Raw genomic sequence first — 25,331 nt, forward strand, 5'->3', positions numbered from 1 at the left:
TTATTGCACTGCTCATGCTGCATTACCTCTTCCTCAGTGGACTGCTTTAGTAACTTCCCTCAAAAACTGCCTTAACGTGAGAAGTGAACATAATTTCCTGTTGACGTGCATTTTACTTCCATTACTGAGTTGCAGTTGCGCCACACTGAAATGCAATCAGTATCTAATTGCAGCAGCGGCATGGCTGCAAGTGGGAAAGGGGAGCAGTGTTTGAAAGTGTTGGCATTCATATAAAGGAACACAATTTATAGTTTCTTCTTGGTTTGTTGTTTCAACAGACTTACTGGTCAAACTCTTAATGCGATGCGTAAGTTGTTTAATAATTGCATTTGGGCATCCTGAATTGAAATATAATAGACTCGTGGTGCTATTCTGACAAATCTTTAAGCATTTATGTCTCTACATAATCTTCAATAAAAAGGGCTATGGTCAAGAAGTCCAGTAGACCAGAGGGCTTGAAATTGAAACAAGACCGACTCTTAAGGTAGCCGAGGCCAAGTAAAGAGAGAGTTCAAACGAAAGCAAGATGAGTCGAGATCAAGACCAAAAAAAACATCAAACGTTTTCTAGGAGAAGGAGTTAATTCTTTCAAGCCAAAAAAAAAAAAAACCGCCACTGGAACGTCAAGGACGTAGTAGCCCATCCAGCCTGCCATCAAAACAACCACGACGACCAAAACATCAAACAAAACTGAAATGTGACAATGTGAGAAAGGACCAACCTCCACGACAAATTGTTTACAACAGGAAAATCAACAAAGTATTTCCTAAATTTTGTTCCCCGAGTGTAGATCATCCCAAAAACATCGATCAGAACTGAATTCACATGATAAATGAGAGAGGAGATACAATTCTAGTCAGAAGAAAATGTTAAGTTGACCTAATTAGTGTGCTTGCTCAAGCACACAGCAGCCAAAGGCAAGCACACTATTGTTCTTCTTAAGTTTACTTATTCTGCCTTATTCCGACACGGTTTTTGGATCCACTCCTCCTCCTCCTCCTAGGGCGTTCGAGATAGAGACACCGTTCCAACTCTGAGACATCTGGCCCGAAGTGGTGTAGTGTGCTTGTATATTTGGATCAACGTGCCCGTTCTCTTGTTCTTGTCGTTTTTCTTTTTTTTCCCCATAGAGAATGAATAGGGCTCATGAATCGGATCGTCCTACTCGGACATGCTCCATCGCAGATGCACCAAACCTCATGTGATACTTCAGGCCAACTCCTCCGACACATACATGCAATCGGTTCTGACCCGCACTCATTTTTCCTTTTTTTTGCTCATCCCTTTTTCCTCCATAGGCTTGCATTGATTTTTGGCCCCATTGAAAATGAATGGTGTTTCAGGATAAAAACTTTCACTCTCCATCACTTTCTTTAACCAAGTGACCAAACTTCAAGAAACTTCACTTGATGCCTCAGGCCAAGTCCCTGCACAGATCCATCCCCTCATCTGAGACCTGCACTCGTCTTTTCCTTGGTTTTCACGCATCTCTTTTTACCTCCATAGGCTTCCATTGATTTTGGGCCCCATTCAAATGAATGGCGTTTTGCTCAGTAACACTTCACCACACATCCACCAAACTTCATACGGCACCTCAGGCCAAATCACCATCACACACACGATATCGGTTCTGACCTGCACTCGTCTTTGTCTTGCCTTTCATCCGTCCATTTTTTTCTCCATTTTGCCGCTAATCAATGGAAGCTTGACTGAGTCGTTCCTCCCTTCCCCCATAGGTGATGATGCATTTGGCAAGGATCTGCTCATTTCAGACTTTTACAGCAAATCAACTTCAACTCAATGGCCACTTTATTAGGAATACTTACACGCACACACGATAGCAATTAGCATATAAGCATTCACATGTTCCCATGCTAGCTGTTAGCATGTTACCCATTACGATATCATGCCTGCTGTTAGCTCGCGAATTGTTAGCATGTTCACCATTAGCATGCTATCATGAGAGCTGTTAACATGTTAGGATTAGCATGGTAGCATGCAGAGTTTGCATGTTTGCTGTTAGCGAGTTCGCCTGAGCACACTGTTAGCATGTCAGCCTCAACGTGTTAGCATGCTAAAAGTTAACATACTAGCCATTAGCATGTTAGCCTGTTAGCTGTTAACATGATAGCTGTCAGCATATTAGCCTTAAAGTGTTAGAATTTTAACAAATAGCATGTTAATCATTAGCATGTTAGAATGCTAGCTGTTAGCATGTTATCTATTAGCATGTTAACATGCTAGCTTTTAGCATGTTAGTATGCTGTTAGCATGCTAGTATGCTAACTTTTAACATGCAAGTTGTTAGCATGTTAATATGCTAACTGTTAGCATGCTAGTTGTTAACATGTTGGCATGCTAGCTTTTAGCATGATAGCTGTTCTGCTACAGCTCAGCAAGCACACTTTGCATTTTCTCTCCAGAAATGCAGCCTAGTTACTAATTTGTTAGTAAAAAAATTGACAATACAATGACCAAGTTTTGTGCAGAAAGTCGAGTTCTTTCAAATAAAGCAATCAGAACTGAAATCAATTGAGAACCGAAGGCGGGAGGAGACACGATTTAACTGAAAATAAACAAATTTGTAAATAAATTGTTTACAACAGGAAAATCAACAAAGACATGACCAAAAGTTGTGTTCCTCAAGGGAAGATTGACCCAAAACATCGATCAGAACTGGAATCGGATGAGAAATCAGAGAGCAGATAAAGTTCTACTGAAAGGCCTAAAAAAAATTCATTAAATTTGGCCTAATTATGAACGCTAGCAAAAAAAAAAAAATTTGACAAAACGACCAAGTTTTGTGCAGAGTGAGGAGTTCTTTCAAACAAGACAATCGGAACAGAAATCTGTGGAGAACTGACGGAGGAGATATGATTTAAATGAATCGTGGACGACAGACGGACGGACGCCACGCCATGGTAACACCTCATTGGTCTTATGGACAGATGAGCTAAACATTATTTCTGCACAGCGAGACCAATACCCAAGAGTGAGATAAGTCCATGGTACAACTCCCAATAATTCAGAAACAAGTCCAAGTCAATAAAGACCAGGACTTGCCTTCCCTCCATCCTCCCCTTACTTACTTGATGGTTTTGGCCAAGCGGAAGACAGGCATGAGCTTCTCCGCCTGCTCCTCGGTCAGTGAGCTACGGTACAGGTTCAGGTGCTGCAGTTCTCCCAAGCACTGCACTACAAACGCCAGGGCTGTACAGTCTGCGTCCTGCATGCCACCATAGCCGATCATCCTCCACTCGCACGACCTCACGCTCTCCCTGACCAGTGTGGGACTGAGTGTGTGGTACAGGATACGCAAAACATGCCAGTGCTTTTCTGCGTCTATGCTCGGCAGTACCTCTGCAACCGTCCTCATGAGCCAGCGGTGGAACTCGGAGATACGGCCGCTGCTGAAGAGGCCTATGGAGGTTTCCAGGAGCTTCCTCTGCATAGGGTCTGAAAGCCCGGCAAGAAAAAAATGATAGTTGTGTATTTCCATGGGATTTTCTAGGATCCTGCCATCATCATGGTCAAGGTAAAAGGAGGCTGCCTGTAAGAAGTCTTTGAATGTCGGAGACACAAAGGAGAATGTAGGATTGTTGGAAGTGGCATCATCAGCATTGGGGCGCAAAATTGCAGACAGGATCTGGGAGCCCAGGAAGGACTGAAGGCCACATTTAATGACATCAGATTGCGTACAGGTGACCGATGTGCACTGTTCTGCGAGCTTCCCCAAACCATAAATAAGCTCCTTTGCTGCCTCCATGCTCACTTTATGCTCTTGTAGTAGTGTGTGTGTGATCAGACTGTAGAGCCCGCTCAGTGTCTCCAGGGCACACTTTTGATGCCCCAGTTGCTCTTTGCACACACAGCACAGTGTCCAGCAAAATCCAGGACAAGCACAAATCTCCTCGACTCCCACAGCATGCTCACAGTGATGGAGAATCTGTTCTCCTTTCTCATTGTTGGCAAAGAAGCGCTGGAAGAATGCTTTCCTTTGGATGCTGGAGAAACCCCTCAGGTGAGCAAAACGCACAGATTCGAGCTTAACACCTTCTCTGGAGGTGAGAAACAATGACACACCAGGCAGCAAAGACCCTTCTAGTAAACTCTGTACCAACACAGTGCCCCCTGCTGGCTGATCTGGCTCACACACCAGCTTACCAGATTCACTGGATTTCGATAGAAGGTTCTGGATGTCATCCAACACTAAAAGTACTGTGTGAGGCGTTTTCAAGATTATCTCAAGATGCTCAGCAGAGATATGAGGGTATGTGCTGAGAAGCATGCTCTGCAGACTCTGTTCAGGTCCACGCAGCACGCTCAGACACAGTCGCACGACAAACGTGTAGCGCTGAAGATGGATCCCAGTGGCCCAGTCCCAAATGAGCCGTTCCACCGCCGTGGTCTTGCCCATCCCTGGTCCTCCATACAGGAGCAATTTACGAGCCTCAATTCCTGCTCCAAACTCCTGAGAAATCACACTTTCCAAGTCCAAGGTTATGTCGTCTACGCTGATTGAAAGGGGAATGTAGTATTTGTTTAAAATCACATCTTTGATTGACTGACCACTTGAAAGGGAGCTGACCTGGGTGGACTTGAGCACTCCATTCCTCATGACCTCCTTGTGCAAGTTCTGCATATCTGCAAGAAAAAACAAGGGGAAGTTGGTTTTAGGAAAATGATTTCAACAGCCAAGTGGTGTTGAAATACCAAGTAACAGAAGTAGCGCTCTAGGGCTTGAAAAAGGTAGAAACGTTATTCGTGCTAGACTACGTGAAGTCCAGGATTGGCTGGGTACAACAGGTAGAAGTCCTAATCCTGCACACTCAATGAATTTAGGGGTTTTGCAGCAAAGGGTGTGAATACTTGCAATCTGCAATCACAATTTTTGTTTTTATTTGTAGAAAAATTTGACCCGCCCATTTTGATATTATGGGTTATTTTGTGTGAATTTGTGACATATAAAAATCACAATTAAGTCCATTTCTAGTTCCAAAACAAACAAAAAATTAAAGCCGCTAGCGGCCTTGACGGACCCTCGCACGTGTTGTTCCGCAACCCAGGACATTCCGCCACCCAACAAAACAGTCACATGTCGTATATTCATCAAATGTTCAAAGGTGATGTGCAATGCCACAACTGCTTGACAGATGAGAGATAGACATAGACTGTAAGTGTGTGTGTGTTTCTGTGGTGTCATCTTAGTCATCTTAGCTTTCCTGTGTCTGCAGTGTGTGTGTGTGTGTGTGTGTGTGTGTGTACATGCAGAGTTTTCATATGTCTGCAACAAAATGCACAATGATGGCAGGTCACTATTAGTGTGTGTGTGTGTGTGTGTGTGTGTGTATATGTTTGTCAGAGGGAGAAAGTGTGTGTGTGAAAGAGAGCGTGTGCTCATAGATGTTGTGTGTGCATACTTGTGAGAGTGTGTATGTGTGTATGCATAAATATGCATATGACTGAGTGTGTGTATGAGTGTGCACAGAATTGTATATGTTACCCATTCTCGTGAGTATTCATGTATGTGTATATGATTGGAGCTCTGTGTGTGTGTGTGTGTGTATACGAGTGAGTGTGTTGGTGGCGCTATGTCAGGAATGTCATAGATCAGTGGTTTCCAAAGTGGGGGCCGCCAGGGGGGCCTCAGAAAGTTGGAGGGACGATAACAAAAAAATTGCGAAAAAAAAATTTAAATAATTATTATTAAATATATTGTAATTAGCGGGCGGCACGGTGGTGTAGTGGTTAGCGCTGTCGCCTAACAGCAAGAAGGTCCTGGGTTCGAGCCCCGGGGCCGGCGAGGGCCTTTCTGTGTGGAGTTTGTATGTTCTCCCCGTGTCCGCATGGGTTTCCTCCGGGTGCTCCGGTTTCCCCCACAGTCCAAAGACATGCAGGTTAGGTTAACTGGTGACTCTAAATTGAGCGTAGGTGTGAATGTGAGTGTGAATGGTTGTCTGTGTCTATGTGTCAGCCCTGTGATGACCTGGCGACTTGTCCAGGGTGTACCCCGCCTTTCGCCCGTAGTCAGCTGGGATAGGCTCCAGCTTGCCTGCGACCCTGTAGAAGGATAAAGCGGCTAGAGATAATGAGATGAGATGAGATATTGTAATTAGTTTTTTAATCATTATTATAAAATATAATTATTAATAATAAATCACATCAAAACGTTGTTTGCCATGCTCATCTCTCCAATTGCCTGTGACGTTGCGGTTTGCGCCATTTATCAAGCTGCTTTGCTCCTCAAGCTAGCGTATTGTGGAGGAAATACTATTTTGTAAAGCACTTGAAAGAAGAACTACTGGGAAAGACATTTGTCAAGTTTTGGACGATTACATCGAGTCTAACGGATTGGACTGGGCCCGTTGTGTGGGGGTGTGTTCGGACGGAGCCGCGGCAATGACCGGGAAGATCAGTGGAGTGACCGCTCTCATTAAGCAGAAGGCCCCACATGTAGTGACCACACACTGCATGCTCCATCGCGAGGCACTGGTCGCAAAAAGGATGGATAACGAGTTGAATCAGGTACTACAGGAGGTTATACAAGTAGTGAATTTGATTAAAGCCCGTCCCATGAAACACAGACTGTTTACTCTGCTTTGTAATGAGATGGGCGCTCGTTTTGAGGGGCTGCTGCTTCACTCGAACGTGCGCTGGCTGTCACGGGGCGCAGTTTTGAACCTGAGCTGCGGAGGGAGGCTGCAGAGTTCCTCTCATCTGAAAAGCATCAGCTGGCAGATCGGTTCACCGATGCAACCTGGATCTGCAAACTTGCGTACATGTCAGACATTTTCCAGCATCTAAATGTACTGAATCAAAGCATGCAAGGACGTGACACGTACATACTCCAGGTGCAAGACAAAGTGCGTGCTTTTTCCAAAAAGATCATGCTGTGGTCAAACAAGCTCCAGGAGGGAGTTACAGAAATGTTCCCACTACTTCACCAGGAGCTGCTGTCATGTGATGATTTGGGCTCCGTCTCTCCATTGATTCAGTCCCACCTGGAGCACCTCCAAGGATATTTCAAAAACTATTTCCCTGACCTCGAAAACACACATTTAAACTGGGTTAGGAACCCCTTTGCCCCCGGTGTCGGTTCTAGTCTGGACTTAAAGTCACAGGAGGAGCTGATTGAGATGACAAACTCAGGGGATTTAAAAATGGACTTTGAGGCTCTTCCCCTGTTTAACTACTGGCTACATGTAAGAAAGGACTATCCCAGCTTGGCTGACAGGGCATTGAAATGCCTTCTCCCTTTTGCAACAACCTACTTGTCCGAGTCTGGCTTTTCAACTTTAAAGGTACTCAAAACCAAACATAGAGCACGTCTACATGTGGACAATGACATGAGTATGGCACTGACGGAGATTAAGCCCAGGGTTGACAAACTATGTAGGAGCCACAAAGCCCATCCCTCCCACTAGTGTAAACCGTCTGCCACTCCCAGACACACACACACACAATTGAGAGTGGTTTGATTTCTTTTGTGCTGTTCTTATCAACAGTTTGTTGAAAAGTTTATTGTTCAGTGCGAAAATATTTGTGTAGAAAACATGTTGGTTAATAATATTCTTATGCTAAACAAATGTAACAATTATTGAATATTGAATAAAAGAGAAAACATTCTAAAAGTTGATGTTTCTTTACATATTTTGTAGCACTGTCTGTGGATTTGCAAAGGGGGTCCCCGGCCAGAAGCTAATGCTGTTTGGGGGGCCTTGGCATGGAAAAGTTTGGGAACCCCTGTCATAGATCAATCCGTCAAAGCACTGAAAATTTTTGGCACATTTCCTGCCTGGCCAGATGGTGATACTGTGCTAGGCATGTGAATTAGACGTGTCAATATCATCAGAATCACGATATCCAATATTTTGTAAAGTCTCAGATCAATCAGTTAAGGCATTGCCAATTTCTGGCACATTTCCTGCTTGGCCAGGTGGTGGCGCTATAACAGGCAGGCCCATTGGGCATCAGGTTATCATAATATCTATTGAAGTAAGAAGTGTCCAACCATACAGTCAATGCACTGTGGCTTTCTGACACGTTTCCTGTTGATGTGGCAAGATATTAAAATCATAAGGCCATTTCAACATTTTGCAAGATATCAAAAATCCCTTCGCAATTTAATATCAGCGACATCTTGGCATCACGTATAACAAATTTCACATGAATCTCATGAACCGTCTAGGAGGAGTATATTAAAATTCATCGTGTGTCAAAACACACACATATTCAAAACCCTATTCTTTCCTTGGCCAGTTGGTGGCGCTATACCAGACAGGCATATTGTGCGTCTAGAAGTCATAATCACATTCTCTAATAACCTGAAAGGTTTCAGCCAAATCATTAAATGTATTATGACTTCATGACATATTTCCTGTTTATGTGGCGAGTATTAAAATTCATCATATTGCCATTTCAACATATTACAACATATCAAAAATCCCTTCGCAATTCAACATCAATATCTTGGCATCAAGTTTGTCAAGTTTGACATGAATCTGATGAACCGTCTAGGAGGAGTACATTAAAAATGACCATGTGTCCAAACGCATATAAGCCCAATTACCTCACTTCCTGTTGGGCGTGGCTAATGCAATGTATATATGAAAGTTGTTCGTCTTGGGACGTACTACATATGTACCAAATTTGGTATGCGTAGCTGAAACTATATACCAATCCAAGGACTCCATGACATTAGGGGGCGCTATGAAGTCCCTGGGCCACGCCCGGGGCCAAACGTCTGTGGCTGAGAAGCGGTTACAATGACTGATGTGTGTATCAAATTTCATGAGTTCTCGTGCATGGGAAATGCCTCAAATAAGGCCAAACGCGACAGAAAAATAAGAAGAAGAAGAATCCTTCGGAAAACAATAGGGTCTTTGCATCGTACAGTGTTCGGGCCCTAAAAAAATTAATGTAGAAAAAAAGTGTAGAGTAGATCTGGAGCCTATCCTGGGAACCTTAAGTATGAGGTTGGAATACACCCTGTATGACACAGGGCACCATGCACGCACACGCATGCATTCACTCGTAGAGGCAATATAATCCCTGTTTCGGAGATGGGAGTAAACCAGAGAACCCTGACGATCACATTCCAGCACAGTGATGTAATTTCCCTGTAAAAAGTCTGTACTGGGAGATTGTTTGGGTGGTTCTATTGGAAATGGATAGTGTCTGATTTGGAGGTGCACTGCAAAAAATGGCCTTTCAAAAATAAGAAATAAAAGATTTTAAAAAAAAAAAGCATATTTGCTTGAATCAGGTGAAAAAAAACCTGCCAATGGAACTAGTCAGATTTGACTTGGTAAGATTTCTTAAAGTAAGATGAAAAATCTAACCTGTTTTTAGATTAAATAATTCCAAAATAAGATTGGGGAACTTCTTATGCGAGATCTGATTAACTCATCTCATCTCATTATCTGTAGCCGCTTTATCCTGTTCTACAGGGTCGCAGGCAAGCTGGAGCCTATCCCAGCTGACTACGGGCGAAAGGCGGGGTTCACCCTGGACAAGTCGCCAGGTCATCACAGGGCTGACACATAGACACAGACAACCATTCACACTCACATTCACACCTGCGCTCAATTTAGAGTCACCAGTTAACCTAACCTGCATGTCTTTGGACTGTGGGGGAAACCGGAGCACCCGGAGGAAACCCACGCGGACACGGGGAGAACATGCAAACTCCGCACAGAAAGGCCCTCGCCGGCCACGGGGCTCGAACCCGGACCTTCTTGCTGTGAGGCGACAGCGCTAACCACTACACCACCGTGCCGCCCCCTGATTAACTCAAAATAATCAAAATAGTTCTTATAACAAGATCGTACTTCTTACATTTAGCCATTCAAGTCATTTTTATTTTTTTCATTTTAAGGGTATTTCACTTAAATTCATGACAAATGACAAAGTCTTAGCAGTAAAAACTGAATTTAAGATAAATATACTAATATTAGGATTGTTAAATTCTACAACTAAGCATTGCTAGCTTAAAAGATTCTCCTTTTGTGACCTGTAATTAGTAAAATACTCTAGATATGAGACCAGAGACTATCTTGAATCAAGTTGACGACACGTGTAGCATTGCAAAAGTTTATTTTTTTTACCATTTCAACATTCAAACATTAAAACATCTCTTAAGATTCCACTTCCCCAGGACCTCAGGCACCAAAAAGAAAAAAAAAAAAAAAAAAAGTCTACGCATTTTGACTTACAGTGCTTACACAACGCCAAAGCAACAGTGCATTCTGGGGGCACTGACTATTCATGTGTACGAGGGGTTTACAAGATCAGGCACAAAAAAAAAAACCAAAAAAAAAAACCACTGAACTTAACTCACAGCATTCCAAAAAGACCTCACTAAACGCCCTCCACTCACTCACAGCCTTTTTGAAGGCACTTGTCTGGTCTCGAGTCTGTACAGCATCTAGAAGGAGCTCACTCTGAATGACTAAGAAAACAGTCGCAGTAAACTTAGGATATGCAAGATGGAGTTGAATTGTAATGAAAAATTCAAAGATTTCAGTAAAGTTCATTTATTCCCAAAACAAGCATACTTTGTTTTTTTTTCTTGAAACAAGATGAACCGCATTTGACAAATGTCCAAAATGTACTTACTTGTTTAAAAAAAAAAAAAAAAAAAACTTGTTTTATTTTCAAAGGTGCTCCAAATAAGACTTTTTCAAGACATTTTGTTCTTGAAAACAAGGTTTTCAAGGGTTCCCGCATGACGTCAAGAGGGTTCCCGCATGACGTCACCGCGCCGCGAGATTTCGGTAGGCGCCATATTGGAAGACCAAGTACACATCTATGCAAGTACATACATACATAAAACAAACTACACCTGAAATGTAGCCAGGGCCGGTTCTGCCCTAATCTGGACCCGGGTGCAACATCGCGCAACCCCCCCAAAAAAAAGCCCCACACCAGTCTAAATCAGGACAACCAGTGTTCGAACTACGGGGTACTCGGGGGATCCGAGATCCCCTGAAACAGACATGAGATCCCTTGAAAACATGATTTGGGAAATGTTGGATGGTCTCTAAAATATTGGCAAAATGATGTTTATTGACATAGCAATCGTGTGTAACGGGAAGCATTTGCATATCCGAAGTGTTGTGTTTACATCAAAGATAAAATAAACCGATATGACAACGACTGCTGCTGCCAGGTTGGTTGTTGAGTAGCCTGACTGTTTTTTTTTTTTCTTGCGTGTGGTATCATTGTTGACGCGAGGTTGTTTTTTGAACATGCCAATGCGGACACGATTTCCCCTGATGAGTTATGACTTCAGACGCGATGCGTGTGTGGAGGTGTGGAGTCCGCGTGATATGTGCGTAAGATAGGCTTCTCGTGTGTTTGGAGATCCGCGCTCCGAGACAAGCGCAAGCACACACCCCCAGGGAAAAAAAGGGACCCCCCGAAAATATCGGCATAGTTCGAACACTGAGGACAACCATCACATAACTATAAACATTTTATATCAACTATTTTAACTAAATGGGCTATAATAAATAAGCCTGCAGGCAGCCATGGCGGGCTGCCTCAGAAAAGTAACCATTTGTCCTACCTTAACTCGTTTTGCATTTTCTGCCTCCTTTTTTGTATTTTCGACCCTCCGTTTATTTTCTTTCCTTTTCTGAAAACCCGATTTGTGTCCAGACATTTTGTTCTGCTACCAACGAACTAACTCGTCAGGTCTCGTCTCTCGAGTCCGCGATGAAGGGCAACAATTGATACATTTTTACAAACAGCCAATAAACAGCCAATAGGGAGGTTGCAACGTTCAGGCTCTCTTTTGCTCACAGACACTCAGTAATGCACTTATTCTCTGTCTCCTGGCAGAAAGCTCCTTGATAAATTGGGTTGTGAAGTATCTTTTCTATGGGTTCCTGCCCATATAGGCATTGAAGGGAATGAGGTGGCAGACAAACTTGCAAAAGAATCCTTAAAAAAAGACTCAATTTCTGCCCCAATTAGACCAGGGAGAACAGAATTAAGGAGTAAGTTGATGGAGGGGGTTATTCGAACGTGGCAATACCAATGGGATAGGGATGTAAAGGGTAGGCATTTGTATGCAATCCAACCGTCAGTCTGCTCACAAAGCATTATATCTGGGAATAGGTCTGAGCAAGTCGTATTGTCCCGTCTCAGATTGGGGCACTGTGCCTTAAATTCAAATTTACATCTGATTCATAAACATAGGGATGGATTATGCGATGTTTGCAAAGTTCCTGAGACAGTTTTCCACAGTTTATTAGAATGCAAGATGTATAGTGAGTACAGGCATACACTGATAACTGACCTATCCAGCTTGGGTGTTACCACTATTACCCTCCCTGCTCTGCTGCAAGTGAAGGATCCAAAAGTAACTTCATGCCTAATTAGATTTTTAAAATCCTCTGGCCTTTTTGCCAGAATATGAGACTGATGGTCTAGTAGTGGACATAATTATCCTGTAGGTGGCGGTAATACACCGAGTAGTGTCTAATCCGCCATTTCACTTAGAAGAAGAAGAAAGCTCCTTGGTTTGCTTGTGTCTCAGTCACAGCTGGTATTCTGTAGAAAGACGTCTTTTCACCTTTCCCATCAGCTTTGTTGGAACACCCTAACACAGCACAAAAGTTTACCATTGTAGGTTTATGATGAATCAAGTGCCTCGTGGGTTTAAATTCCGCACGCTGCCGTTATTTCCCCCTAATCACGAGTTTGTTGGTCTTCCAATATGGCGCAGGGTCTGTTTACTTCCGGTGACGTCAGTGGGAAGGGTCTATACAAGATTTTCAAGATGGACTGTCTAAAAACTAGCCTTTCTAGCTAAATGAGGTTTTGCTTGTTGGGCAATTATGTCTTATAATAAGGGTGGCTAGATGTTTTGACCTGAAAATAGACAAACTTCCTAAGGTTTTTATTTTTTGCAGTGTGACGTACATTTTCATGTTTTTCAAAAGTAAATATTGTCTGAGCGTATAATATTTGGGTTATATTATATGGACACGAGAGTTTTACTGGGAAATACACCACTCATATTTTTCATACGAGCTCCATCCGGGACATGGAGAATCAAAACCGTGACATAAATCTCTACGTGTCACTTGTGAGGAAATCGATAAATTGTTTTGATAAATCTGGGGACTTTGTTTGTGAACGTGTCTATATAATAAAAAGAAAAATCACACGTTGGCTTGAAGATATGAAGTTTATCTTCTCGTGTTGAAAAACTCGCACGAAATACTTCACGGATCTGAGTGACATATTTAAATTATACTGGCGGGTGTCTTCGACTCATTCAATATCATGCTAGGTGAATGGAATATATCTGATATACCACGAAAAAAAGCCAGCCAATATTATTATTATTATTATTATACATACACACTCCTTTTGGGTGTTCAACGTGTCTTTCTCTTTCAAAATTCCCTCAAAATTTTCCGTATTTAACGAAACAAATCTGGCGGCCATGTTCGTTTACAAATTGTCCCAGCTACTCACGAGCGCAGAAGTTTTACATCACCGATGTGTGACGTCATGTTGTCTTGACAACCATGCAATATCAAACCATATTCAACGCTCATTCTCCAATGGGTAGAGTGATGTAATACACGTAGGATAAGCGATATGCTAACGATACTGCATGATATCAAACCAAATGAATGAAACCTGCTAGAAGGGAATAGAACACGTTTTTATTCCATCGAAAAAGTGTCCCGTATGGATAATTCCTGATATTTCACTCTGATGATGTCACTCCCAGTGTTTTTCCACTGACAAGATGTTGCGTTGTCAAAATGAAGAACCGGTTGAAAATTAAAATTATTTTGATTAACTTGCATTTTTGGGGGTTTTTTTGTGGATGTGTCCATATAATATAAAGAACATTACATGATAGCGTGAAGATATGAAGTTTATCTTCTCGTGTTGAAAATAATTTCACTCGTTCACTTAGCTCACTCATGAATATATGGGTCCGTCTCAGAAACTGGTCTCTCATTTGGGTTGTTATGGTCAAAAAATACATTTTCTAATTTTACTATTTTTTTGCATTTCCCTAACACTCAATGTTTCTTTTGTCATGTTTAATAAGAATAAAGATAGTATTTGCTTTATCTGGCCTCCACTGTGGAAATTTTTTTTATTACAATTCAAAGGCTTTTATAAAACTGATTGATTTTCATATAAAATAACTACATCGGGCGGCACGGTGGTGTAGTGGTTAGCGCTGTCGCCTCGCAGCAAGAAGGTCCTGGGTTCGAGCCCCGGGGCCGGCGAGGGCCTTTCTGTGCGGAGTTTGCATGTTCTCCCCGTGTCCGCGTGGGTTTCCTCCGGGTGCTCCGGTTTCCCCCACAGTCCAAAGACATGCAGGTTAGGTTAACTGGTGGCTCTAAATTGAGCGTAGGTGTGAATGTGAGTGTGAATGGTTGTCTGTGTCTATGTGTCAGCCCTGTGATGACCTGGCGACTTGTCCAGGGTGTACCCCGCCTTTCGCCCGTAGTCAGCTGGGATAGGCTCCAGCTTGCCTGCGACCCTGTAGAAGGATAAAGCGGCTAGAGATAATGAGATGAGATGAGAATAACTACATCATGAAGAATTAAAGCCCCTCCTTCACAGATGAGTGAAAATATTGAATAAAATTTCCTCTTTTTGATTGCTTGGGTTAAAAATGCCAAGTTATGATGACTGAATTGATTATTCACTTAAATATGAATAATATGATACATTTTGGGTATTTGATATGGCGGAACGGTTTTGGAGTGGTTAGCGCCGTCGCCTCACAGCAAGAAGGTTCGAGCCCCGTGGCAGGCGAGGGCCTTTCTGTGTGGAGTTTGCATGTTCTCCCTGTGTCCGCGTGGGTTTCCTCCGGGTGCTCCGGTTTCCCCCACAGTCCAAAGACATGCAGGTTAGGTTAACTGGTGACTCTAAATTGACCGTAGGTGTGAATGTGAGTGTGAATCGTTGTCTGTGTCTATGTGTCAGCCCTGTGATGACCTGGCGACTTGTCCAGGGTGTACCCTGCCTTTTGCCCGTAGTCAGCTGGGATAGGCTCCAGCTTGCCTGCGACCCTGTAGAACAGCATAAAGCGGCTAGAGATAATGAGATGAGATATGGCGAAATAGGACACAATGGACAAATCAAGAACACACCGGAAAGATGAGAATAACAGCGGTGGTAAAAGAATAGCGACTGTACCGGCTGAAGGTCGCGCGGGTCTCTGTTGCGGCGCGCAAGCAACGGGACATCACTACCACACCGGACGGAGCGCGAGGCAGGGGTGGGGCAAAATGACTGGCCATAGATTCTATCAAAAGTTCGATCTAAATTGACCATGGTTGCAAAATATTGGCCAAAAATACGCAAACACTACGAAATATGAAAGTAAGATGAAAAAGAAGCAAACATTCTATTGCCTTATACTGCAAGACTAAAACAAAATAAAACTGTCAAAACTCACCTTTTCAGCGATAACGTCCGAACAGATCACTCGCGTAACAGAAAGACCGCAAATGGAAGCACGATCAACTTCTAACTGTTGGAGTGGAAAATTCCATTCTACACATGCAAATTGTTAATGTGTGTCCTTCCCCGCACACAAATAACACGCTATGGTAAAAAAATAGACCACAACTCATTTTATAGCTCAGAAATTCATAAAGACCAGCTACCATCGTAACATATTCTGTAAGAAACATATTCTATACCTAACCTTCAGCTTTCGTTTTAAAAAACAAAATCGCAGATTTATAACTAAAGTTATATACGGCGTAGTGATTTTAAGTTACTACTTTTGGTGAGGTAGTGGCCTCGACCCTGAGGCTTTCCGTTTAGATCAAAACACACGATCGTATTGGTTTCGGGTCTGCGGAAAACGGAGTTACAACGGTGATCAAATATTTTGCATGATGTTTTATTACGGTTATGATTATTCTGTGAGCGCACCAATCCTTAGGTGTATAAAGTTACAACTTAAAATACAATTAGTGATAACTGTAGACTTTTCAGTGGACTACAACCTTTTTAAGGGAACGCGATGTAGTCAACCGTTTATCATGTCCCAGATCAAACCGCCATTTTTCCACAAATTTGCAGAATTTTTGCCAAATTCTGAATATTCACATCAAAGATTTAGTTTTATCTGTATTATTTCTGTCATCATTCTATTTCAAATTAAAACCAACATCACCATTCAAAACTGTATAGTTTATTGACTGAGTATATTTAGTGGGGTTCCCCCACAGTACCCAGTTTCTGAGACAGACCCGTATACATTCACCACCCGAAGATAAACTTCATATCTTCGCGCCACCGTGTAATATCCTCCATGTATGTCATTTTCATATATGTTTCATGGAAGTTTGTAAGAGGATAGAATTTTAAATTCTATTTGGACTATTTTCTACACTGTAGAACAATATTGAAGACCTCAAAACTATGAAATAACATTTGGAAAATGTATGGAATTATGTGATAAACAAAAAAAAGTGTTATTTGATGACACCTTGCACACTATTGATCATCATCATCATCATCTTAACCAGCTTCATGAGGTGGTCACCTGAAATGCTTTTCAACTAACAGCGGTCTTCTTCTTCCTCCTTGTCCAGAACTATAGCCAGGTCAAGGTCCTTGTGGACCCTACTGATCCATAGATCATATTAATTGGAGCATAGTTTTACGCCAGATGCCCTTCCTGCCGCAACCGTCCTGTTTCCAGGCTTGAGAAACAATCAATCATTCACATGCACATTCACACCAATGGGCAATTTTGAGTAGCCAGTTGGCCTAACCGCATGTCTTTGGACTGTGGAGGAAACTGGAGGACCCAGAGAAAACCCACGTATACACGGGGAGAACATGCAAACTCCACACAGAAAAAAAGAGGCCCCCATCAGCCACTGGGCTCAAACCCAGAACCTTCTTGCTGTGAGGCGACAGCGCTAACCACTACACCACCGTGCCACCCCTTTCAATTAACAGATGTTTCGTGAAAAGTTAACTAGCGGGTGGCACGGTGGTGTAGTGGTTAGCATGGTCGCCTCACAGCAAGAAAGTTCCGGGTTCGAACCCAGCGGCCGGTGAAGGCCTTTCTGTGTGGAGTTTGTATGTTCTCCACGTGTCTGTGTGGGGGTGCTCCGGTTTCCCCCACAATCCAAAGACATGCAGTTAAGTTGACGTGGGGCGGCCTTGGGCTGAGGTGCCCTTGAGCAAGGTACCTGACCCCTAACTGCTCCCCGGGCACTCTGGTGTGGCTGCCCACTGCTCTGGGTGTGTGTGTGTTCACTGCTTCAGATGGGTTAAATGCAGAGGATGAATTTCACTGTGCTTGAAGTGTGCACGTAACACTTCTTCTTCTAGTGGGCTAGGTTATTTCCTTCTTAATGCATATGAGATCTCATCTCATTATCTGTAGCCGCTTTATCCTGTTCTACAGGGTCGCAGGCAAGCTGGAGCCTATCCCAGCTGACTACGGGCGAAAGGCGGGGTACACCCTGGACAAGTCGCCAGGTCATCACAGGGCTGACACATAGACACAGACAACCATTCACACTCACATTCACACCTACGGTCAATTTAGAGTCACCAGTTAACCTAACCTGCATGTCTTTGGACCGTGGGGGAAACTGGAGCACCCGGAGGAAACCCACACGGACACGGGGAGAACATGCAAACTCCGCACAGAAAGGCCCTCGCCGGCCACGGGGCTCGAACCCGGACCTTCTTGCTGTGAGGCGACAGCGCTAACCACTACACCACCGTGCCACCCCGCATACGAGATCAAAAAACAGTAAATAATAAATATACAGTAAACAGCCCTATTCGATGACATCTGTAGTAATCCATATTATGTCAAGAACCACCCAACTAAGTAAACAGAAATGACATCCATCATCACAGAGCATTTTTTAAGGATTTTCCACTAGGAGACCAACTGGTCTGGGCAATACAATCACAGGCCCCAGAGTCCATGCGGCTGCACCGCTGCGGCATATTCTGTGATGCAAATTGCCGCATTACGAATCTTCGTTTCAGCCAGCATAATATCAACATAGTTAATGCAGTGCCAAGTTTTCCTTGTTAGATGTATACTTACATGGTACTTGGTTAATTAATTGCAACTGATTGAACCAAATGAGGGCGGCACGGTGGTGTAGTGGTTAGCGCTGTCGCCTCACAGCAAGAAGGTCCGGGTTCGAGCCCCGTGGCCGGTGAAGGCCTTTCTGTGCGGAGTTTGCATGTTCTCCCCGTGTCCGCGTGGGTTTCCTCCGGGTGCTCCGGTTTCCCCCACAGTCCAAAGACATGCAGGTTAGGGTAACTGGTGACTCTAAATTGAGCGTAGGTGTGAATGTGAGTGTGAATGGTTGTCTGTGTCTATGTGTCAGCCCTGTGATGACCTGGCGACTTGTCCAGGGTGTACCCCGCCTTTTGCCCGTAGTCAGCTGGGATAGGCTCCAGCTTGCCTGCGACCCTGTAGAAGGATAAAGCGGCTAGAGATAATGAGATGGGATGAGATGAACCAAATGATAAGACATAACTTGGTTTAAAATTTGGTCTCCCAGTGAAGCTGGTTTGGCATTGACTAGGAGACCAAATCTGGCCACTGGGAGACCATTTGGTCTCCCAGTAACTATGTTAAAAAATGCTCTGCATCATTACTATAAGACTTTTAATCCATAAAAATAAAGAAAAAAATTTATTTGAAGGTGTGTCCAAACTTTTGACTGGTACTGCCCTTCTAGAGAGAGAGAGAGAGAGAAAGACAGAAAGCAATTGATAGGAAAGGAAAATTAAACTTCTCAGAGGGACAGAGAGGAGAAAAGGTGAAGGAATGAAGGAAAGTCTTACCAGAAAGCCAATCCAAACTTCTTGCCTCCATGATCAAACAGATTTCTGCTTCCTGTTTTGGTTTTTAATGTCCAATGTTCCTCTGGAGGAAAACCTTCTGCAGTGAACAGATCTCGCCTTCTGGAGCAGGACTCTGGGCTGTGCTCTGACAGCATTCTGTACTCTGACTTCTAACACAAATCAAATCCCTCCCAAAGGCGTGAACCAGTCCATTTACACGCCTCACTCACTGCACGTGGCGCCCACGCAGGATGGGCGTGTCCCTGTCACAGTCATGATGGGCGTGTCCCTGTCACAGTCATGATCTTTGATCTTGGGCATGCATTGCACTGTCGAGCTTCTGTCTTCTATTTTTCATGAAATAAACCTACAGATGATGATTAAAATGCCTATATTCATGACCTGGAGTAGACAAAGAGCTGAATAGATTCGAATATATATATATATTTAAATAAAGTTCTCCTGTAAAAACTCAATATTTCAGAAATCTTTATATAACACAAGTCACTGGAGTTATTACTTAGGGACCGTCTAAAAAGTTCAAGACACAGATAACTATGTAAAATTCCACCTATACCCCTTTTCCACCAACAAGGAACGGGTTCTGGTGGTGTAGTGGTTAGCACTGTCGCCTCACAGCAAGAAAATCCTGGGTTCGAGCCCAGCGCCCGACGAGGGCCTTTCTGTGTGGAGCTTGCATGCTCTCCTCATGTCCGCATGGGTTTGTTCCGGTTTCCCCCACAGTCCAAAGACATGCAGGTTAGGCTAATTGGTGGCTCTAAATTGACCGTGAGTGTGAATGGTTGTGTGTCTCTATATATCAGCCCTGGGATGACCTGGTGACTTGTCTAGGGTGTACCCTGCCTCTCACCCATAGTCAGCTGGGATAGGCTCCAGCTTGCTTGCGACCCTGTAGGACAGGATAAGTGGCCACAGATAACGGATGGATGGATGGATGGATGGATGGATGGAAACGGGTTCCATTCTGGTCTGAGTTTCCCAAAAGCATTGCAGCACAAAGATGTAATTTGGTTCCCTCTGAAATTTGGTAATTGTGATATATGTTTATTTCTGTAAGATCTCGAAAATATCAGGCCATTCTGTGGCTGGGAAGTTATTTAATTTGAGGGGATTCCTGAGCAAATAATGTGCATGAAATCACTCACTTCGCACAATCAGGCAGACAGAGGAGCACGCACAGGTTGACCTTCTTCCTCTTTTGGGTTTTCCAGCAGCTGGCATCCACAGTGTTGCATTACTGCCATCTACAGGTTTACCTTTGACCATGCACTGACAGTTCCATCATTCTGTCGCCAAACGAACGGCTGATCACACCGAGGTGCTCGCTGACCGCCGATATTTATTAGTTTGGTCCTGCATTTCCTTTCCTTCGCAACGTCTTTTCTTCTCGTTTTCCATTACTGTAGTCGGTCTTTCACATTTCATTTGTACACTCACATCCTCCATTTTTCTCTCCTGTTTCAAATTTGTATCCCACAATGCCTTGTGCGAATGGGAAAAGCCCACCACGTGATGCATGACATAGTATCTTGAATTGCGTCATGGTGATGCAAGTAAAAATAGCCAAGAATTTAGGGCCACATGCCCCTAAATTCATTAATTGTTCTATTTTAAAAAAAAACTAATACAATTGGAAGTCTGTGATTCGAATTCAGTATCTTTCATTCCACTAAACAAAAATAATTGGATGTCAGGGAAAAAAAATTTATGACCTAAACTTGAAAAACCTGAAAGGCAGTCTACCTTTAAATGGTAGAGCAAGCAACACAATGAGTGTTCTATCTCTCTCCTAGTTAAGATGCTCTTAGTGTTAAAAGGCTTTTGGGAAAACCACCACTGGTTGGTTCCAAAATAGACTGGAACCAAAATAGACTATAGCTGGTTTTTCCAGCGCGACCCGTGACAACAAGACAGAACAAGAGAGACAAGAAGCCTTTATTTATCACACGTACACTCGAGCACAGACTTAAGCACAGTCTCCTCTGCATTTAACCCATCTGAAGCAGTGAACACACACATGCACACACAAGTGAGCAATAAGCACACACACATACCCAGAGCAGTGGGCAGCTATGCTACAGCGCCTGGGGAGCAGTTAGGGGTTAGGTGCCTTGCTAAGTGCTCAAGGGCACTTCAGCCCAACCTTCGGCCATGGCTGCCCCATGTTAACCTAACCGCATGTCTTTGGACCGTGGAGGAAACCGGAGCACTCGGAGGAAACCCACGCAGAACCCAGAACCTTCTTTCTGTGAGGTAACAGTGCTAACCACGACACCACCATGTCACCCAGTGGGTGCGTTATTAGTTTGGAGAGGAAGCAGAGCGCAGCAATGGAGAACACAGTGGAAAAGGATACATCTTCAGAAAAAATGGAACGAAAACATCTGCAATAACAGAACAAAAGCTCACAAGTAATCAGAGTGCACCACCATCTTGCTACTACTCTTTACTACCAGTGTGCATTTGTGCAAGTTAAATCCAGCTAAATGGGACAACTACGCCACCTGCTGTCATAAAGTTGTACTTGCATGAGTAGTAATAGCAAAGGATCATGGATAATCCTCAAGGCAACAGAGGATTTATGACAAGACAGAGCATGCGCTGTTTGTCCACAAGAAATGACGATTCTACTCTACCCTATTGTCCTTTGTTATAAATGCAGATGTGGAATAAACCTGCTAATACCACAAGCCTGACCAGTCCCAGAAGAGTCATTTTAGGTAGAAGACACCTCAGAGGGGTTACACATTGTACAACGCCCTTCATTCATGATGCATCTTTGATGACAATAGCTCTGCTCCTATTGCTTTGCTCCTGCTTGAACTCCTCTTTTCTGCTTTTTTCACTATTTCTCTATTTTTTTCTTATTTGCTTTCTTTTTACTTACATTCAACAAGTTTAGCAAGGAAGGACATATGTTTTCTCCCATTTATACAAGATAACCTAGAAGTTAAACAAAGCAACTGACACAGAAGACTGGATTATTGTAAAATGGGGAAACCAAGGAACTCTAGTAACAAATGGACTGAGCTTGAAAAAAGAATTTCTAGCCTGGAATCTATGATTGATGCCCATCTATTAAGGATTGAAGGGAGTCCAGCAGCTGATACCGCAAAGGGGAATGTTCAGCATCTGAATGATGGGAATTTGGATGAATCGGTTGACTTCACAAAGCAAAATGTGAGTACTGATTGCTGGAAAAGACAAGGTGCTAGACCCAAAAACAAAAGGGCATTAACTTCAACTCCATTGCGGTCTGATGCCGTCAGACCTACAGTCTATGAATACCACCAGGCTGAAAACTACAGATATACACAGCCCATTACACTCCAGAACAGATTTCAGTGCCTTACAGACATGGAACCAGTAGTTCCTAGAAAGTGGCAGAATTTGAATAACAAAAATAAAGCTCGCAGTAGAGGTAGAAAGCAGCCCCCAACACCTGTTAATCCTACAACCCTTGCTGTGGGTGATTTCACTGTGAAAAATATTGGAGGAGAGTCCATGGTTGTGTGCTGTTTTCCTCACGCTTCCATCTCAGAGACTACAGACAACATTTCAAAAATGCTGCCAAACTACAAATCAATTAAACGCATTATTGTGCATGTTGGAGCAAATGATGTTTTCAGGGAACAGCTCACTGTGAGGAAATCTTTCAAAGACCTTTTTTCTGCCCTAAACGGACTTGGAATGTCTTTTTTTATCAGTGGTCCATTACCAGGATCTGTGATCGGCAATTATGGGGTTTCCCGACTGCTCAGTCTCAACACCTGGCTTGCAAAGACATGTTTTTCCTCTGGCATTAATTTTATTGACAACTTCAACCTTTTCTGGAAACGCAAAGCCTTTTTCAGCCCAAATAGCACAGAACTCAGCTGGACTGGTGCCAAAGTCTTGGCAGACCATTATCAATACTCTGTCCACCATTCCATGCCAACCTTGGGTACACTCTCTGATAAGCGCTCTGTAGCTGCACTGAAAGGAGTTAACAACACTGATACGAACTCTGTTTGGGTACAAACTGAACCTCCCAGGGACATCAACAAAGACTCAAAAACAGTACGGAAACACACTGTTGAGGTTCAAACTCAAGCAGTGGCTTACGACACGAAACACTCTGTAACAGTGAATCTGCAGGCAGAAAGAAGCGGGACTAACGCTCACTCTGATGGATTACAAACTGAAAAAATGATAAACAACATCAAACACACAGATGATTCACAACATTCCGGGAAATGTCCAATCTCAGTTCCCATTCTCAGTGGAGTCAAGCAAAACTCCTTGTCACCAACGAAGGCAACTAAGCCCCCAGCAACTACAGAGGATCATGCTGACTCATCTGCCCCTAATACAGTTCAGGAAAATGATCAGAGGGTGGATCTATCACCACACATATCCCCGTCGCTTTCCAAGGCTAGCAACATGATATCTGAGCTAACGGGTAAGCTGGCAGAACTATCAGAAAGACAATCAGATAAACAAGCATCACCACAACCTCCTGAGACTGGCAATAGGCAATCACCAACAACAACAGTGGATGTAACCCCAAGCCCCTCTGTATCTCCTTCACCCCCCAGACTGCGTTTTCCTGACAAAATGGAGTGACTATTGTCTTTAAGCCGAGTGTCTCTGGCAAGCCCAAGAGGACACTCAAATCAAGTACCGTACACAGAGCTGTCTCATGGTCAGGCCTTGTGTACCCCAATATCTTTAATGATATATCCAACTGCTACAGCACCCAAGAAACGGAGGGCACCACCTCCCCCTGTGACTACAGATAAGACTCAAGGACCATGTGCACAGCTACAGTTCACCGGCAGCCACTGGCGGCTCGTTAATAGGGGCGATTTGGGCGACGCACTCCCAAACAGGGAGGGAGATATTTTTTTTTATCTACTCCTACTACCACGGAAACAGTAATGTCATTGTCCAATCAGGCTAAGGTCGTGCCTGGTGTAGCCACGCCCTTTTGGGGCGATTTCTGTCAGGTTCAGATTTGCCCCAAAATCTCCCATTGACACTAATGGTACGTACGTTTTTTTCGAAAATCATGCTCCCAATGCATTTTCTATTAGGTTTTATGTGCTCGCACAAGCAGCGTGCTTACGTCATATGCCTGTTGCGCCGCGCAAGTGTTGCCAGATTGGGCGGTTAAGTGCATTTTGGCGGGTTTTGAACATAATTTTGGGCTGGAAAACGCAACTTGCGCGGGAAATGTGTGAACATTCTATGAAGAAGATGGTGAGTGTTGAGTGCAACAATACGATAGCGTCTCTGAAAGAAGTCCCCTTTAGTCGTCGTACCAATGAGGAGAAAACGGCAATCAAACAGCGAGGACCTCCTAGACCGAATTTAAACATCAAGCAAGTGTCTACGAAGGGGGAGAAGACCTACTCAAGAGGTTTTAACAAGAACTGGTACCACTGGAAAACTTGGCTAGCTGGCTGTGATGTAGTCAATGCTCTTTTTTTGCTACCCTTGCGTTCTCTTCCATCCTGGAAGTAGCACAGCAGACGGTACAGTGATATCTGATATTTGAATTTACTAGGCAAAAGTTTTTGTGTGTGTGTGTGTGTGTGTGTGTTACCAATGGCAGTTGTTTTACCAATGGCAGTTTAACATTGCCATGTTTTTGTTTTGCCAATGGCAGTTTAACATTGCCATGCTTGGAATATTTCAGTAGCCTCAAGTTCTCTCTGACTTGGTGTAAATTAAGCATATTTTCAGTTTTTATATATTGTACAGTATATGTGTTCATTGGAGCCAGCAGCACCTTACCTTTTTTCCAACTTGTTAAGCCAAGTTGCACTGACTTACAAAACCTTGTGTAACCTTGTGTGTGTATATAGCTAAATAACTAAAGCCTTTTGTGTTCATTGACATGCTTGTAATACTTTAAATTTCCTTTTAAGGCATGGCTTTCTGGAGGAATTCTTGGGAAAAAAACTGCAGAATTTATTTAGAATTATTATTTGTTGTTAAAATGGTGCAATTCCATATTAAAAAAAACACATAATTAAGCTGCACATGTTTGTTTGATGGTTATGCTTTTCTTCATCTTTTTCAAAACTTAAATAAACACTTGTTTTGGATTTATATCCTGCCACTTTAACTGCATTCTTTAGAATGAAGAAATTAGAATATGTTTATAATTAAGAATTTGTCTACTTATAGAATACTGGAATAATATGAGAAAATAAATGAGTAATGTAATATTAATTGATTGTGATGCCAAATGTTTTGCTTTGAAGGCTTCACAATGAATCTTCCTTAGTTTTAGCCTGGCAAGCCAGACTAAATGTGAATATTTGCCACTCGTAGGCAAAAATATTTTTGGCCGCTAGGCGGGTGGGTCTAGTTTACTAGGCTACCTTAGTTTGCCACCTTTAACTTGTTCAGTGGGGCGGCACGGTGGTGTAGTGGTTAGCGCTGTCGCCTCACAGCAAGAAGGTCCGGGTTCGAGCCCCGTGGCC

At 43.2% G+C, this 25,331-nt stretch overlaps 1 protein-coding gene across 1 annotated transcript in view; it reads right to left on the bottom strand.

Annotated features, from left to right (window-relative positions):
• The window catches only part of si:ch73-233m11.2 (NACHT, LRR and PYD domains-containing protein 3), a 35,213-nt gene extending 16,258 nt beyond the window's left edge, over positions 1-18,955 (bottom strand). The window contains exons 1-2 of the mRNA XM_060932480.1: positions 18,838-18,955; positions 3,090-4,644 (exon numbers count right to left, since the gene is read on the bottom strand). Coding sequence (XP_060788463.1) covers positions 3,090-4,644; positions 18,838-18,868 — 1,586 coding nt within the window. The 5' untranslated portion in view covers positions 18,869-18,955. The remainder of the gene's footprint in view (positions 1-3,089; positions 4,645-18,837) is intronic.
• Between the last annotated feature and the right edge of the window lie 6,376 nt (positions 18,956-25,331).

Source organism: Neoarius graeffei, chromosome 10 (assembly GCF_027579695.1).
Source record: "Neoarius graeffei isolate fNeoGra1 chromosome 10, fNeoGra1.pri, whole genome shotgun sequence".
NCBI lineage: Eukaryota > Metazoa > Chordata > Actinopteri > Siluriformes > Ariidae > Neoarius > Neoarius graeffei.